This window comes from Trichomycterus rosablanca, chromosome 16 (genome assembly GCF_030014385.1).
Source record: "Trichomycterus rosablanca isolate fTriRos1 chromosome 16, fTriRos1.hap1, whole genome shotgun sequence".
Lineage (NCBI taxonomy): Eukaryota > Metazoa > Chordata > Actinopteri > Siluriformes > Trichomycteridae > Trichomycterus > Trichomycterus rosablanca.
This window is the reverse complement of record NC_086003.1, coordinates 29,283,010-29,301,114: the sequence shown is the minus strand read 5'-3', so window position 1 is coordinate 29,301,114 and position 18,105 is coordinate 29,283,010. Positions and strand designations below refer to the sequence as shown.

Here is an 18,105-nt window from a genome sequence, read left to right as displayed (position 1 = left end):
ACCATAAACGCTTTTGCCACATGGCGTTAGAAACGAGACTCAGTGTGGCACTTTTCAGAAAGAGCGTTCCACCCTGCGGTATCGGCCAGCCTGCAGAGCTCCTGGCAATCCTTCATAGTTGGCATTGACTTCTTGGTAGCTTCTCAAATAAAGAAGCCACAGCGGATCTGATCTGGACCATTGTAATCCATTTTCTCCTCATTTTCCTCCTGATTTAGCGCAGTCGATTTGTCTTCCGCTGCTGAAGGATACCCGATTGCATCCGAGAAGAGCACGCTGCTGTATGCGCCTCTTTCGGCATGTGCACAGCCCTCCTCTTCTCGCCCATGCATTCTGCACAGGCGTGTCTTCCACCAATCAGGGATCCCACCCACAGATACGGTGGCCAGTTAGTATCTGCTGCAGGCACTGCCAGTTATGCCCCCCAGATGGCACCCAGCCGACCGGTTTCAAACCGAGGAGTTTAGAATCTCGGCGCTGGTGTGGTAGCGGAATATCCCGCTGTGCCACCTGGGCGCCCCGACCTGGCACAGTTTTAACACGGGATGCAACTCTGATATTTCTCTGATAAGCAAACCTCCCAATGGCTGGGCTGTTTTGGCCAAACCTGTTTGAACATCAGCCAGTCGTGTCCATGCAGATGCCTGACCGGCCGACGTTTGAGCCTTGGATCCCCAGATCTCAGCACTAGTGGGATAGCGTACTTTACTTCTGCACCACCTGAGTGCCCATGAATTATTATTATTATTATTATTATTTATTTGTATTTCGAATACCCTCGGTTGTCGGAGGTGGAAAATCTCTCTGCGCTGGTGCAGTTCGGAGAGAACAGAAGTGCAGTATGGAACATGCAAATTGACGAGATGGAGTTAGCGATAGGACTTCCTGTAATGACTGAACCGCTGGCCAGCAGCGCCGAGAGGAAGTAGCGACGCTTCACACCAACCGCCGAGGCTTTGCACCAGACCGTCTTACACTCTCAGACTCTCACTCACACTCTCTCAGTCACACACTCGAGTGAAACCGGACGGTGATCAGACGCTGCAGAAGATTTCCTTCCACCATGGTGAGTGGCACTATTATTTTAGTTATTAAAGATGAGATGTTCACACGTGCAGGTGCTGCAGGGTTCAGGGTTCGAATCGTTTTCAGCCGGTACTTGTACTTATATTTTTCCTCCTGACGTGGCTCAGTTTAATGTGGAAGAGTTTTAGACTCCAATGTAAATCAGCGTCACTCGAGAACATCTGTAATTCAGCATTTTCTAAAAGCATCTTCTTAAAGACGTGGCCGAAAGTATTCGGACGCCTGACCGTGAGCTTGTTGGACGTCCCATTTCAAAACGATCTGTGTGATCTTGTCAGCTAGAACAGCCGCTCTTCTGAGAAGTCCTCTCACAAGAATTCGAAGTACGTCTGTGGGAATTTGTGCCCGTTCAGGCGCTGATGCTGATGTTGTTAATCCCAGAGCCGTTCAGTAGGGCTGTGCTTTAAACCGAGCTTTTCTTCGTGACTTTATAGAGCTTGCTCATGCATGAATAGGAAAGGTCCTTCCCCAAACTGTTGCTGCCGAGTCGGAAGCGTGTCATTTCCTTAATATTAGAAGAGACGTCCTAATACTTTTGTCCATATAGTGTAATCATTAAACCTGTATTACAAGCAGGACACAAACACTTTACCTTCCATGGGATGTTAATCATTTCACATCATTCTATCAACCGCTTCATCCTGGTCAGGGTCACAGTGGGTCCGGTTCTATGTGGAAACGCTGGGAAGTAATACCCTGCAAGGCAGTAATACCTTATACAAGGAGGCAATTCATCACAGGGCTTCGGCTATCACATATTTCTCCCTCAGAAACAGCCGATCATGCCTGTAGGGACGCCCGGCTGGCTGATAGAACCGCAGAGATCACCAACCAGCAACATCAACCAGTTTGATTTTCAGCTTCAGAACCACAAAATAAACAAAAATAAAGTCAGTATAGAAAGTTGAGCGCACCAACATGATCTGAATTGATGCCAAGAACAATTTTGTCAAGGAGGTTTTAATTTTATATATATATACTGTATAATAAAAAGTTTGTTAAAATTGACGAATGGGATTTTGTCTGTTTGGCAAACGCACCTCTAAAGCTCAAGTCAAAAGTTTACATACACTTCTAAAAAGGGAAATACATTTTATATTGAGTGTGTCTTGGATTTTTCACACATTTAAATTCTTTTTTAGGTTTGTGAGCGTTTTCTGAAAGTCTGTTGGGTCAAAAATAAATATACAGCTCTGAAATACAGCTCAAAATTTTGGTGGCATAGAAACTCATTAAATGGGCGGCACGGTGGCTAAGTGGGTAGCACTGTCGCCTCACAGCGAGAAGGTCCTGGGTTCGATCCCCAAGTGGGGCGGTCCGGGTCCTTTCTGTGTGGAGTTTGCATGTTCTCCCCGTGTCTGCGTGGGTTTCCTCCGGGTGCTCCGGTTTCCTCCCACAGTCCAAAAACATGGTACCTAGCTGCTAGGATGCATAAACCAGTGCATTGTGGTGCCGGTCCCAAGCCCGGATTAATAGGGAGGGTCGTGTCAGGAAGGGCATCCGACGTAATAACTGTGCCAAATCAATAATGCGGATCACGATCCGGTTGGCGACCCCTAACGGGAGCAGCCGAGGAAACAGACAGAGAAAGTCACTAAATAATTTTGACTTTAATAAACTATATTTATTGGCATTTAACCCTCATGTAGGCTTAAGATTCTGTAGTTTCCTTTGTCCTGAGGGTCAAAAATGACCCGATAAGCCTCTAAAAAGCAGCCTAATTAAATTTTAAAACCTATTTTCTATAAAGAAACATCCTGTCATGCATCACTAACTTTGCAAGTATCTGGGGTAGGCTGAGATTTATCAGATTGCATCAAATTTAAGACAACACAAAATGAAATGAAACTAAGCTTGTATTTGATGCTTCTCTGTACCCTGGTATCACACTTGAACCACATGAACCCTGTAGCGTGACAGGCCTGAGTGTTAACGCTGGTGCTTACCCGTAATCGTAATGATCATCTGTAAGCTTTATTCATGCATTTAATTTATCCCAGTAGCCCCAGTCAGACCAGAGGTCCCAAATAGATTCCTATTTACTATAAACGCCACTAGACAAAGAATAACAGTAAGTTTAAGAGGCTTTACTGCTATTTCACCTACATACAAGTACATAAAACGCATAAAATGAAATAACAATCGTCCAGGACCAGGGTGCAACACAGAACACAAGCACACGCAGTGCAGATAAACAATATTACAATTAATACAATTAAATACACACCTATAAGACGTGTTGGGTTTGTACACCGATCAACTATAACATTAAAACCACCTCCTTGTTTCTACACTCACTGTCCATTTTATCAGCTCCACTTACCATATAGAAGCACTTTGTAGTTCTACAATTACTGACTGTAGTCCATCTGTTTCTCTGCATGCTTTGTTAGCTCCTTTCACCCTGTTCTTCAATGGTCAGGACCCCCACAGGACCCCCACAGAGCAGGTATTATTTAGGTGGTGGATGATTCTCAGCACTGCAGTGACACTGACATGGTGGTGGTGTGTTAGTGTGTGTTGTGCTGGTATGAGTGGATCAGACACAGCAGCGCTTCTGGACTTTTTAAACACCTCACTGTCACTGCTGGACTGAGAATCGTCCACCAACCAAAAATATCCAGCCAACAGCGCCCCGTGGGCAGCGTCCTGTGACCACTGATGAAGGTCTAGAAGATGACCGACTCAAACAGCAGCAATAGATGAGCGATCGTCTCTGACTTTACATCTACAAGGTGGACCGACTAGGTAGGAGTGTCTAACAGAGTGGACAGTGAGTGGACACCACCTAAATGATCCGCCACCTAAATAATACCTGCTCTGTGGGGGTCCTGACCATTAAAGAACAGGGTGAAAAGGTATGTAGAGAAACAGATGGACTACAGTCAGTAATTGTAGAACTACAAAGGATGCATGCATCTGAGGGGGCACGTGTCAGGAGAGTATACCCTCCACAGATGCCAACGAGGTCTCCAGGAGAGGGAGAGGAACTGGCTATGACTAAATTGGGAGGAAAAGGGAGAAAATGCAGAACTAAAATAGCAAAAGAGGCAAAAGCTGTGGTCATTCATACATTGTCTATTTTACCACCGCTTTATCCTGGTCAGGGTCGCTGTGGGTCCAATTCACAGGGCGAAAGGGAGGAAACACCCTGGAAAAACACCGAGCAGTAAAGAGGAAGATTTTTAGTTCAGCTTTTGTGGACACAAGTCTAATACGCAGGGCAGCTATAAGACCAGAGCCAGAGGATCAGAGTAGTGCACTGGGGTAGGTGCAGGCGAGGCCACACAGGGCTTAAACGTAAGCAGAAAAAGTACAATTATTAAAAAATAAAGAAAAGAACAACAGAATGAGAACTAAACCGTGGGATTTTGGTGTACGTTCCACCGAATTACCCTAAAACACAATGACATGACGCCGGTTCTGCCGGGGTTTCTCTTTTTTTGCACAATCACACCACATTGTGTAAGCGCACGAACGTTTTCGCCTACTTCATCAGCTCGTGGTTCCTCTTTAGTTCAGGCAACATCTTCTCTCTTAGTGCTGAGCTCTGTTCTGAATAACAGCGTGAACGTTTCTCGCCAGGTTCTCACCGGGTTCTCACCGACCCGCCCTGGTATAGTTCTCTGTAGTCCTGGAACCTGCTGGCTCGCTGGGATCGTCCTAAATGTTCAGCGGTAGCTCCGTGTTACGGACGTTAAAACACTGGGGCAGAAATGTGAAGTATATTAATGCTGGCGTAGTAAACTGGAATCTCCCAGCGTTATTTTTAACTCCTGAATCAGCTCATTTATTTTACATTTACATTTTCGGCATCTAAAGCGACTTACAGTATACTGTCTAAGCTATTGAGGGTTAAGGGCCTTGCTCAAGGGCCCAACAGCGGCAACCTGAGATGTTCACAAGTCACAAAATATGACTCCGAGTCAATATAATAAACACAAAACATATATTGGAAATGTAGCATAGAAATAAAGAAATAATCTGTAAGTTCAGATAAAAAAACAACAACAGATTAGCGACTGTATTTAGCCGTTTTACTTTCCTCGGTACCAGTTAAAAGCTTAAACTGACGTTTTGTTTTCATTGCAAATTATGGCACAGTGGTCAAAATCCCAAACGCAGCAAAAAATCCATAACCGCTGCTTACCTTAGCTTCTGTTCTTCCAGATGCTATTACATTTATAAGCGTGTGTCCCATTAGGAATAGAATCCGTTATTTTGTAAATGTGCTTATAATTAAAAACCTCCAAACTTTTCCCGGTCGTGAAGTAAAACAGGAAGTCGTTAGAAAGCCGATCGAGTGTTTCATTACCACGTCATCTGTGTGATGCAAACTGAATAAATGCAAATAACAGCATTTCATACTAACAATTACAATCAGAAGCTCTGATTGGTTCAGAAAGCGGCTCCTAAAATCATTAGCACCAATTCTGTAGAAGCGTTCCATTCACATTAGCTGTTACTGTGAAGTGCACTACGTAGGGTACTCCACCATTTTAAGTAGGGAGCGACGCTTCATCACTACACCGGAAGCTGGCTGGAACATTTAGCCATTGAGTATGTTGCGAGTTAAGACAGCCGGAGCGTTATTATTATTATTATTAGAGAGCAGAAAATGACACAATCAGAATGATGTTGGATCATATATATATATATAATTGTCACATGTAACTAATGTTGCTGACTTTTTTTGTCTACGAGTCATTTTTTTACGAGTCACGAGTCGAGTCTGAATCATTTGTAACGAGTCCGAGTCGAGTCTGAAGTCGCTGTGTGTGCAACCTGGTGGGGTTTGAACCAGCAACCTCCTGCGTACTAGTCCAGTACCTTAACCGCTAGGCTACAACTGCCCCTACATTTAAACAGACAAAAAATGATAAAGAATAACGGAAAATGTGTCGATAAGACATAAATAATCAACTTTTATTATTTTTTGTTAGTCAGAGGAATTGATGTGATGTGTGTGTGTGTGTGTGTGTGTGTGTGTGTGTGTGTGTGTGTGTGTGTGTTGAACCGAGTTGTAGTTTTATGTCTCTTACAGTTTGGGTCAAAAGTTTACATACACCAGCATTAACACATTAAATTAAAGTAAATCAGCCAACAAGTCTTCAGCAAATGTGGACACTCCTTCAAAAGTGGTTAAAAGCAAAGTTGGCAAAGTTGTTTACCAGACAACATGTGGCCTTTTTAAAGTAATTATATGTTAACCTTTTTTTGCATAAGCCCAGACTGATTATACATAAGTTTTATTGTCATTATTATAATTGAAAGACAGGAACGAACCCTCTTTGACTAGACGTTGCTGCTGATGTATTTTTTAAGGCAGACTCAGGATTTCAGTATTTCTGCAACTTCTCCTTTTCGGATACTGAATGACTTAAACATACTTCCTTATACAAAAAAACAACAAGACCCAGACTAACTGAGACTAAAACCGGTCTCAGACTCAGACTATCTAAGACCAAAACAGGTCTCAGACTCAGACTATCTGAAACCAAAACAGGTCTAAGACTCAGACTATCTGAAACCAAAACAGGTCTCAGACTCAGACTATCTGAAACCAAAACAGGTCTAAGACTCAGACTATCTGAAACCAAAACAGGTCTAAGACTCAGACTATCTGAAACCAAAACAGGTCTCAGACTCAGACTATCTGAGACCAAAACAGGTCTAAGACTCAGACTATCTGAAACCAAAACAGGTCTAAGACTCAGACTATCTGAAACCAAAACAGGTCTCAGACTCAGACTATCTGAAACCAAAACAGGTCTAAGACTCAGACTATCTGAAACCAAAACAGGTCTAAGACTCAGACTATCTGAAACCAAAACAGGTCTCAGACTCAAGACTATCTGAAACCAAAACAGGTCTAAGACTCAGACTATCTGAAACCAAAACAGGTCTCAGACTCAAGACTATCTGAAACCAAAACAGGTCTCAGACTCAAGACTATCTGAAACCAAAACAGGTCTAAGACTCAGACTATCTAAGACCAAAACAGGTCTAAGACTCAGACTATCTGAAACCAAAACAGGTCTCAGACTCAGACTATCTGAAACCAAAACAGGTCTAAGACTCAGACTATCTGAAACCAAAACAGGTCTAAGACTCAGACTATCTGAAACCAAAACAGGTCTCAGACTCAAGACTATCTGAAACCAAAACAGGTCTCAGACTCAGACTATCTGAAACCAAAACAGGTCTCAGACTCAAGACTATCTGAAACCAAAACAGGTCTCAGACTCAAGACTATCTGAAACCAAAACAGGTCTAAGACTCAGACTATCTAAGACCAAAACAGGTCTAAGACTCAGACTATCTGAAACCAAAACAGGTCTCAGACTCAGACTATCTGAAACCAAAACAGGTCTAAGACTCAGACTATCTGAAACCAAAACAGGTCTAAGACTCAGACTATCTGAAACCAAAACAGGTCTCAGACTCAAGACTATCTGAAACCAAAACAGGTCTCAGACTCAGACTATCTGAAACCAAAACAGGTCTCAGACTCAAGACTATCTGAAACCAAAACAGGTCTAAGACTCAGACTATTTGAGGTCTAAGACACAGATCTGGAGAGCCTTAAATACAAATAAAAGAACCTTAAACTGATGATAATTAAAGAGACTCAGACTATCTGAGACCAAAACAAGTCAAAATAAACTTCCACTTTTAGTTCTTATATAAATCATCGCTTATTACAGAGGAAGCTTGGTGGTTAAGTACTGGACTAGTAATCAGAAGGTTGCTGGTTCAAGGCCCACCACTGCTAAGCTGCCACTGCTGGGCCCCTGAGCAAGGCCCCTAACCCTTAATTAATTAAATCGGTTTCAGATAAAAGCCACATTGTAAATGTAATCCTGATGTCAGCGAGAATCACCAAGCAGAAGGTGAGAGTTCACCCGGGACAAGTTCCCACAGTACCTGCCTCACATCCAGCCGCTAAATACGTTCCCCATTCATTGTAATGGAAATCTGATAGTGATGGGCATTAAAGAAACGCTTGAACTGTGTGCCAGAAAAGCATTCAGACCTAAAACTGAGGCCGATTTGTACGTATATAATATATATAATGTTTTAAGAATCTAGCATGTGAACTGTTGGCACGATGCTCAGGCTAGTGAGTCTTGTACTGACTGGCAGGGTGAGAACTGACTCTGTATATGCGTGTGGCTAACCACACCAACACTGGGAGCAGAACAAGGCCAGCATGGAAAACCCAGTAAAACCGCTTGTATTCACCTACGGAAAGTTTCTGGAGGTACGACTCCAACACGGCTGCTTTTACTTCAGCACGGTGGTAACGCAGCCAGTGCCGACTAACTTCTGCTTTCCTGCTGAGCACCAGCGGTACATGTCGTACCCGACAGCACGTCCAAAGCTTATCTCCAGTTCCTCATGTCCCCGTGTCGGGTCCGCCCCGGTGCTAACGGTCAGCGTGTGACGGCACAAGTGTCTGTCACGCCGCCGCTGATAAGCGCTCATACAGGAACAAAGGATGCCATTCTGGCCGGCTAAGCGGGCGGAATAAACGGGCGTGTCGCCGCCGACACAGCTTTTAAACTCCAGAATATGATTTGCATGTTAATATCGAGCTGGAACGGCAGATTCGCTGCACTAACAGGAGATTCTGCTTTTGTTATCCTGCTGTAAACAAACAAGCTGTTCATGTTCAGCTCAGCAAACTTCCCGTGCATAGATGCAGTGATCCGCTGATCAGTGATGGTCCGGTGCTGCTAAAATAGGGGAATTGTTTTTAATTTTGATTATTTAATACTCATTTTATTTTTATATTTATTTGAAATTGAAAGGTAAAAATTTACTGTATAGTTTTATTATTAAATTGTGCATTTTTTTATCTATTTATAAATTATAAACTAAGTAAAACAATAAACTTTTCTATTTTAATATATTTATTTTAGTTTTTAACAAAGTTGAAACATTAAAATGATCAAATGTTGACTTTTTAAACATAAAATGTAAATGTATATTTTTTTAGTTTGACATGACCTCAGTCAAGCGGTACCTTGTAACTCAACGTCTCCTTAACTCAAAATCTTTGAAACTCGACGCCCTTCATCAAGAAATTTGTTCCCTTAAACTTGACATCAGCGTGTGAATCTAAGCTGAATCTGCATCAGTGTGGAATCAGCTTCTCCCAGAGTCTAAAACGCTTCTGGTTGAAAATAAAGCTTAACTAGGTTTAATGTAGTAAAAGAAGGAGACAGGAGCACTAAACTTCTCTTCATTATTACTGCTCATAAGTTCCTCCACTAATCACATTCCTCACTCGCTGTTTTATTACAATAAGTCACGCTAAGCTGAAGGGAATACGGTATTCCAAGATCAAGCATCTCCACCATTAAGAAGCGTCAGGAAACAATAAAGAAGTAAAACTAAAGTGCAGCTTTTATTGTATTTTTATTGATGTTTAACTGTTAGTAATTGTATTTCAGTGTGTTTATATTATATTTGTGTTATTTTCAGTGTATAAGTGTCAAAAACAACCTCATTATTTTACATGAGACTAAAATATCTGCAGCTCCACGGGACCATGGACGCATTAACAGGTTCCCCAAACATCCTTATGGGAAAAAATACCTCGAAACTCAACGTCTTTAAAACTCAACACCACTCCCAGAACCGACTGACGTCCAGTTTCAGGGTACCGCTGTACTCGAAATTTTGAGCTTTCTATCTAAAATATTTATTTATTTTCACTTTTCGCCCTAAATTGCTGCAAAGTCGGAAGCAGTCCACCACTGAGCTCTCGAGGGAGTGGGTGCTAGTCTGTGGCTCTTCTTGGCCAGTTTACAGGTGACGCAAGTGGCAAAGGAATGTAATTTCATTTGGTCAGGGTTGCAGTGGGTCAGGTTCCAGTTCAGGACCACCCTGCACCAGGTGTTAATCCATCACACGCTCAAGGGCCCAACCGTGGCAACCTGGCAGTGGTGGGACTTGAACCAGAGACCTTTTGATTACTAGTCCAGTACCTAAACCACTACTGACCACTATTGACCTTTATACAATATCTGGTCAAAAGTATTGGGACAATTATATAAAGGAAATGATATGCTTCCAATGTCCAACAGTTTAGGGATGGTCCTTTCCTGTTCCAGCATGAGCGAGCTCTATAAAGACATGAAGAAACATCTACTAAGGCTTTGTTGATCAACGTCTATGTTAGCTTTTGACTGAACGGGCACAAATCCCCACAGACGTACTTCAAAGTCCTGTGAGAAGCCTTCTGAAAAGATCACATAGGGGGCGCTGTTTTCATTCATTCATTTTCTTAACCGCTTATCCAATTAGGGTGGTGCTGGAGCCTATCCCAGCTTTTCAGTGGGCGCAAGGCACACAGTAACACCGTGGAAGGGATGCCAGTCCATCGCAGGCCAGACACACACACACACACACACACACACACACATTCACCTACAGGGTAATTCAGTGTCTCCAATTAACCTGACTGCATGTTTTTGGACTGTGGGAGGAAACTGGAGCTCCCGGAGGAAACCCATATGGACACGGGGAGAACATGCAACTCCACACAGAAAGGACCCGGACCGCCCCACCTGGGGATCGAACCCAGGACCTTCTTGAAGATGAATTTTGCTCCCTGCAGTCAGAACTGATTGTGCTTCAGATCTTTATCTGATATCCAACACAAACTGTTATATTTTATTGACCTTTCGCTTTTTCCTCATTTTCACGAGTATGAAGCTTTTATTTCAGGCTCTGAGATCAGACAATAGTTATTATTATACTGAATTTAATGGAAGCTTGTTGTTTGTCGTGGGTCATTTATTTTACTTCCTCTGTAACCGTAAACAAAGTGGAAGTAACAAATGATCCATGCAGAGCAGCTAACAAGATTCAGCCGCTTCAACTTCAGCAGTTTCTTAATTATTAAATAAACTACACTGATCAGCCATAACATTAAAACCACCTCCTTGTTTCTACACTCACTGTCCATTTTATCAGCTCCACTTACCATATAGAAGCACTTTGTAGTTCTACAATTACTGACTGTAGTCCATCTGTTTCTCTACATGCTGTTCTTCAATGGTCAGGACCCCCACAGGACCCCCACAGAGCAGGTATTATTTAGGTGGTGGATCATTCTCAGCACTGCAGTGACACTGACATGGTGGTGGTGTGTTAGTGTGTGTTGTGCTGGTATGAGTGGATCAGACACAGCAGCGCTGCTGGAGTTTTTAAATGCTGTGTCCACTCACCGTCCATTCTATTAGACACTCCTACCTAGTCGGTCCACCTTGTAGATGTAAAGTCGGAGACGATCGCTCATCTATTGCTGCTGTTTGAGTCGGTCATCTTCTAGACCTTCATCAGTGGTCACAGGACGCTGCCCACGGGGCGCTGTCGGCTGGATGTTTTTGGTTGGTGGACGATTCTCAGTCCAGCAGTGACAGTGAGGTGTTTAAAAACTTCAGCAGCGCTGCTGTGTCTGATCCACTCATACCAGCACAACACACACTAACACACCACCACCATGTCAGTGTCACTGCAGTGCTGAGAATGATCCACCACCTAAATAATACCTGCTCTGTGGGGGTCCTGTGGGGGTCCTGACCATTGAAGAACAGCATGAAAGATGGAGTACAGTCAGTAATTGTAGAACTACAAAGTGCTTCTATATGGTAAGTGGAGCTGATAAAATGGACAGTGAGTGTAGAAAGAAGGAGGTGGTTTTAATGTTATGGCTGATCGGTTTAGTAGTTAATTATAAATGTTCGGAACACTAAAGTAATGGTGATCGAAACACCAGATAAAATTCATGTTAACCACCATAACTAAGCTACAACTGATGAAAGCCTTGATAAAGTTAGACCAGTAGCCACATCTGGATATGAAAATAACGTATGGATGGACGCTGATGAAAGAGAAGAAAAACACATCCAGGCTTTTGAGAACATGCCCATCAGAAGACTGCTGAAAACCTCAAGGAGGAAGATGATCACCACTGAGCGAGTGCACGAGACAGCCAGAACAAGAGTAAGGTTTATCGATATAGTATGATTGATATAACAGGTTGCCAGTTCAAGCCCCACCACTGCCAAAGTTGCCACTGTTGGACCCCTGATTGACTTTGTAAGTGGCAGCTTTGAACCTTGATAAAAGTCTGATCTGTAGCCACATGTAGATGTAAAGAAACGTAAAGATGGACACTGAACCAAGAGGAAGAAAGACACATTCAGGCTTTTGAGAACATGCAAATCAGAAGACTGCTGAAAACCACATGGAGGAAGATGATCACCACTGAGCGAGTGTGCGAGACGGCCAGAACAGAACAGAATTAAGTCTCGCAAGTCTTACTGTATGACAGGACTTGTGAAAGGACTCAGACTGGATTGACGACATCAAGACATGGCGACACAAGACTGAGAGCATTGAAGAAAGGCAACCATCACAAAGCCATGACAGAGTAACTGATAGTCACTGAGTCTCTGATAGTATATTAAAGAAAGTGAATTATTATTTAATAAGCTGTCCCAGTGTGTGTGGGAGTTGCAAAACCTTGTGACCTTTGATTTTTAAATGAATGATTCCGTCTGCTCCCATTAGGGGGCGCCACAGTGCATCATTCCATCTTCATATATGACTTTTTTTTTTACCTCGGATGCCTTTCCTGACCCAACCCTCCTATTTATCCAGGCTTGTGACCTGCACTAAGGATGCTCCGTTGTGTCCCAACAATGGTCTGATTCTGATTCGTAAGCCCAGCCCGGGATTCGAACCCCAGCAGTGCGGATCTTACCGTTAAGATCAAGGTTAAATGATATGATGCATAGAAGCAGACTGACAAGCGTCCAGTGAAAAGCTGCAGTCATATCTTAAGGACAGTTGTAGCCTAGAGGCTAAGGTGCTGAACTTAGTAATCAGAAGGTTACTGGTTCAAGCCCCACTGCTGCCAAAGTTGCCACAGTTGGACCCCTGAGCAAGGTCCTCAATTTGTGTTCTATGTTTTCTACATTTATTAAACTGACAAGCTGTGCTCATATTTCGAGGACAGTGGTAGCTCAGTGGTTAAGGTACTGGGCTAGTAATCAGAAGGCTGCCAGCTCAAGACCCACTGCTACCACAGTTGGACCCTTGAGCAGGGTCCTCAATTTGTGTTTTATGTTTATTAAACTGACGAGCATCTGCTTTTATGCACCAGGGAAACGCTGAAGTCATATTTTAAGGGCAGTAGTAGCTTAAGCTTAAAGTAGTGGACTAGTAATCAGAAGGTTGCCAGTTCAAGACCCACTGCTGCCACTGTTGGACCCCTGAGCAAGGTCCTTAATTGCTCAAGTTGTGTTCATAGTTGATAGATAAAAGCGTCTGCTAAATGCTGCATTTATTGAAGTGAAAAGCATCATATTTTAAGGGTGGCTCAGTGGTTAAGGTACCGGTCTAGTAATCAGAAGGTTGCCAGTTCAAACTGCTAAGGTTGCCACTGTTGGACCCCTGAGCAAGGTCCTTAATTGCTGTGAATGTCAATTTTACCGCAGCTCTTACCACAGTATTTCGGACGGGCTAAGGTACTGGACTAGTAGTCAGAAGGTTGCCGGTTCAAGCCCCACCGCTGCCACAGTTACACTGTTGGGTCCCTGAGCAAGATCTTTAATTGCTCAATCTGTGCTTTGGATACAAGTGTCTGCTGAATGCTGTAAATTTTACCGCAGCTCTTACCACAGTATTTCAGGCCGGCGCGGTGTGGCACACTTCGAGTGGCAATAATCTTAAACCATGTACGTTTTGTGCAACCGCTTCCTAACGGAGTGTCACAAACAGACCACGAGACAGAGGCGACGGTTGTAAATCTGTCGTAATTCTGTCACATCGATCCACATCGAGAGATGAAAACAGTCCCAGAGACGCTCAACCAAATCCAAAAATGCCTAAAACGGATAAGAATCACCCCTCTCTCGCCCTCTCTCTCGCCCTCTCTCTCTGTCATGTTAAAGACATGTCATGTGCTTAAATTAGCCGGTGTATGATAGAAGATAACACGTTTCTGCACTGGCTCAGTGGGCAACTTCCTGCTCGTATATGTTACTGAGTTTAATTTGACTTAGTTCCTGTGTGATCAGGGGGAGAAGCTTTGTTACTGAAACCGACTGGTCACACACACACACAGGCTGAGAACACAAAGGAGAAGGTAAAAAAAATCATTTTATTGAGTATTTATACTTATTTAGATCAGAACTGGGATCAGATTTGATATTTATCAAGGGTATAAAGGTATACAACTCTTCCACCTGTACGTTGATTGTGTCTGTGCAGGTAAAGGTGCTCTGAGGATCGTGTGTGACATTCTTTCACCTGTTTGAATGCTTGCTTTGGTTTATTTGGTTGTATCGGATATTACATATAGCTGACGGCGGCGTTCATTAATTAATTAATTAATTTAGCAGTTTTACACTGTGCTCACATCATGGTTATATTCATGGCAGGAAGTCTATCATCCTTATCGAGTGCCGTTCTCATGTCGTTCTTTAATTTGACTCTTTTATAACCATTTGTTTAAATAAATGAAGGATTGTTTTTATTTTAGCTTGGTTTACTACATTGTCAGTATGTGTTTAATAGAAACAGGTATTCTGCAGGTACCACAGGGTAAAGGAGCTTCCCCCCCCTTACAAGATCTGATCAGATAGTTTCTCTGGTTGGGTGGAAAATGCCAGGGCGTATTTCATGACGTTTATTTCCACTTTATGCCAGGGGTGTCAAACATCTGCATTAGGGATGCATCGATACCATTTTTTCCCAACCGAGTACGAGTACAAGTACATGTATTTTTGTACTCGCCGATACCGATACCGATACCTATTTAGAATGATGCAATCTGGAGCATTATGGGATAGTGTAGTTTTTAGTGTAAAATAGTGCAGTGGAACAGTTGCTTGGGTTGCCATCACTAATTGTAAAAAAAAAAAACACTGCACAGCCATCATTGAGAAAGCTTCTGACAAGCTAACGTTAACGTTCATTAATAAACGCACGTAATTAACGTTGTGCACATCATACATGCGATGCGATTCTGCTGAATGAAATATTTACTTTAAAAAGATAATACAGTCCGATCCCATCTGAGCCGATTCTATCAGCACATACATTCGTGGTTCACCTCGGTAAATCGTAAACGACTCTGAGTCGGCTCCCGCTCTGTGGTAACTGGTACTTTCCTCTGTACCAGTTAAAAGCTTCAACTGATGTTTTATTTTCATTGCAAATTATGGCACAGCAGCCAAAATCCCAAACGCAGCAAAAAATCCATAACCGCTGCTTACCTTAGCTTCTGTTCTTCCAGATGCTATTACATTTATAAGCGTGCGTCCCATTAGGAACAGAATCCGTTATTTTGTAAATGTGCTTATAATTAAAAACCTCCAAACTTTTCCCGGTCGTGAAGTAAAACAGGAAGTCGTTAGAAAGCCGATCGAGCGTTTCATTACCGCGTCATCTGTGTGACGCAAACTGAATAAATGCAAATAACAGCATTTCTTACTAACAATTACAATCAGAAGCTCTGATTGGTTCAGAAAGCGGCTCTTTCACAATCATTAGCGCCGATTCTATAGGAGCGTTCCATTCACATTATCTGTTCCTGTGAAGTGCACTACGTAGGGTACGCCACCATTTTAAGTGAGATTCCAATTTAGGGAGTAGGGAGCGACGCTTCATCACTTCGCCGGAAGCTGGAACATTAACCCATTGCGTGCGTTGCGGTTTAAGATGGCCGGAGCGTTATTATTATTAGAGAGCAGAAAATGACACGATCAGAATGATGTCGGATCATATACCGTATGTCAGTGGCGGCTGCTGGTCTTTCAAAGAGGGGAAGCTCATTGTCGGCTTACATCATAAAATTTGTCAATTTATTTATACATAAATTTTGCCCTCCGTTCCTTTTCAAGAAAATGGCCTGTGATCCTATCGTACCAAGTAGGCGTCTTTTCCAGGGACTTGACCAGTGTCCTGAAACAGATACTATGAGTGTGTTTTATTTACACAATGAACAATGGAAATGGTCAAGTAATTTCACCAAGCAAATACCAAGAAATGTGTTGCAGTTTGTCTTTCGACTTCACTCGCAAAATCTGTGATGGGACTGAAGCTCCCAGTGATTAAGTGATGGTGTAGATCTCAAAATAGCTGTCAATCAAAATGGGATTCAGCCTTTCGACTGATCCTCCAATCATCTTGCAGAAGCTCCGCGTCCAGACACGCTCAGCGTCCGGGGGCGGGACAAAATCGTGGCATTAATCCAATGACCGGCGAGTTTCGAAGCAATTAAAAAAAACGTTCCATGCAGCCCCATAGAAGTGAATAGACGCTCAGCTTCTACGGGCAAATGCACTGACGCTCCGGGAATGTATGAGAAGTTAACAAAATCGAGTCAGTCGATTTGTGATAAGTAGCTGATTCTGAACGAACTCGTCTTCGAGATGAACGTGTTCTAACGCATTTGTAGTCAATGAAATGTTAACACAACTGTACATATCTGACCATTTAATTTTTGACATTTTAGGGGAAGCTGAGCTTCCCTTGCAGTCTTAGAGAAATCCCCACTGCTGTATATATATAATTGTCACACATAACTAATGTTGCTGACTTTTGTTGTTTACGAGTCATTTTTTGCGAGTCACGAGTCGAGTCTGAGTCATTTGAAACGAGTCCAAATCTCTGCCCCATCTCGGCCTCATAACACAAGAGACGCACCGCTTTCTCTTCCTGAAGCACAAACTAGTTTTCATTTTCACATCTTTCATTACATTTCCTCCTTCTGCTTCAATTTTCAACATTTGTAGATAAGTGAAGCTTAATCGAAGACATGGGTCTAGTTACCTCTGGCATAACGCTTACACTGCATTCCACCTTAAAAACATCATATGAACAGTCATGTGATGTATGGTGGTGGTAGTGTGATGGTCCCGGACTGCTAAGCTTTCGCAGGACCTGGACGACACTCATCATCACTATGGAACCATGAATTCTGCTCTCTATCAGAAAGACCTGTAGGAGAACGCTCAAGTGCAGTTGCTTTATTCAGCAGGACATGTACGTACATCCTCATGCATATGCAATTATGGATGAAGCAAAAGGAGGAAGTTCACACAGAAAGAAAAACCTCTTCCTCAAACCTAAAACAGGAGCAAAGAGAGCTGGTTTGGTATAAAGAACTAACCTAAAGCCAGCTGAAATAATCAGTCAATTGTGAGCCAGATCTTCCCACAGACACACTCCAAAATCCTGTGGAAAACCCTACAGATGAGTGCGGATCATTTTAGTTGCGAAACATAGAGAAGTGACTCCAAAAACTGTATTTTATAATGTTAGGATAAATTTAGGTTACAATGATGGACGTAAAAGTGAAGAATGACAAACTTTTAACATGGTTTTCCAATGGGATGCATTTTTAAGAGGTTTTTAACTCATACCTGGCAACCCAGATCTCTCACACACACACACACACACACACACACACACACACACACACACAGAGTGCACCTACACCTTTGTGGTCACATTGAACCACAAAACAAGGAAGAAATGTAAATGACTTGTTTATATCACAGAGTTTTAACACTCACTCACTCACTTTCTTAACCGCTTATCCAATCAGGGTCGGGGGGGGGGCTGGAGCCTATCCCAGCTTTTCAGTGGGCGCAAGGCACACAGTAACACCCTGGACGGGGTGCCAGTACATCGCAGGGCAGACACACACACACACACACACACACACACACACACACATTCACCTATAGGACAATTCAGTGTCTCCAATTAACCTGGCTGCATGTTATTGGACTGTGGGAGGAAACCGGAGCACCCAGAGGAAACCCACGCAGACACGGGGAGAACATGCAAACTCCACACAGAAAGGACCCGGACCGCCCCGCCTGGAAATCGAACCCAGGACCTTCTTGCTGTGAGGCGACAGTGCTACCCACCGAGCCACTGTGCCGCCCATAGTTTTAACAGTTAAATGTTAAATTAAAGTATCTA

General features: G+C 43.0%; 1 protein-coding gene across 2 annotated transcripts in view; it reads left to right on the top strand.

The window, feature by feature from the left end:
• The first annotated feature begins 1,023 nt into the window (after positions 1-1,023).
• The window catches only part of fyb1b (FYN binding protein 1 b), a 36,236-nt gene continuing 19,154 nt past the window's right edge, over positions 1,024-18,105 (top strand). For both annotated transcript variants that reach the window (XM_063012016.1, XM_063012015.1), the window contains exon 1: positions 1,024-1,066. In XM_063012016.1, the coding sequence (XP_062868086.1) occupies positions 1,064-1,066 (3 nt within the window). In that variant the 5' untranslated portion in view covers positions 1,024-1,063. The remainder of the gene's footprint in view (positions 1,067-18,105) is intronic.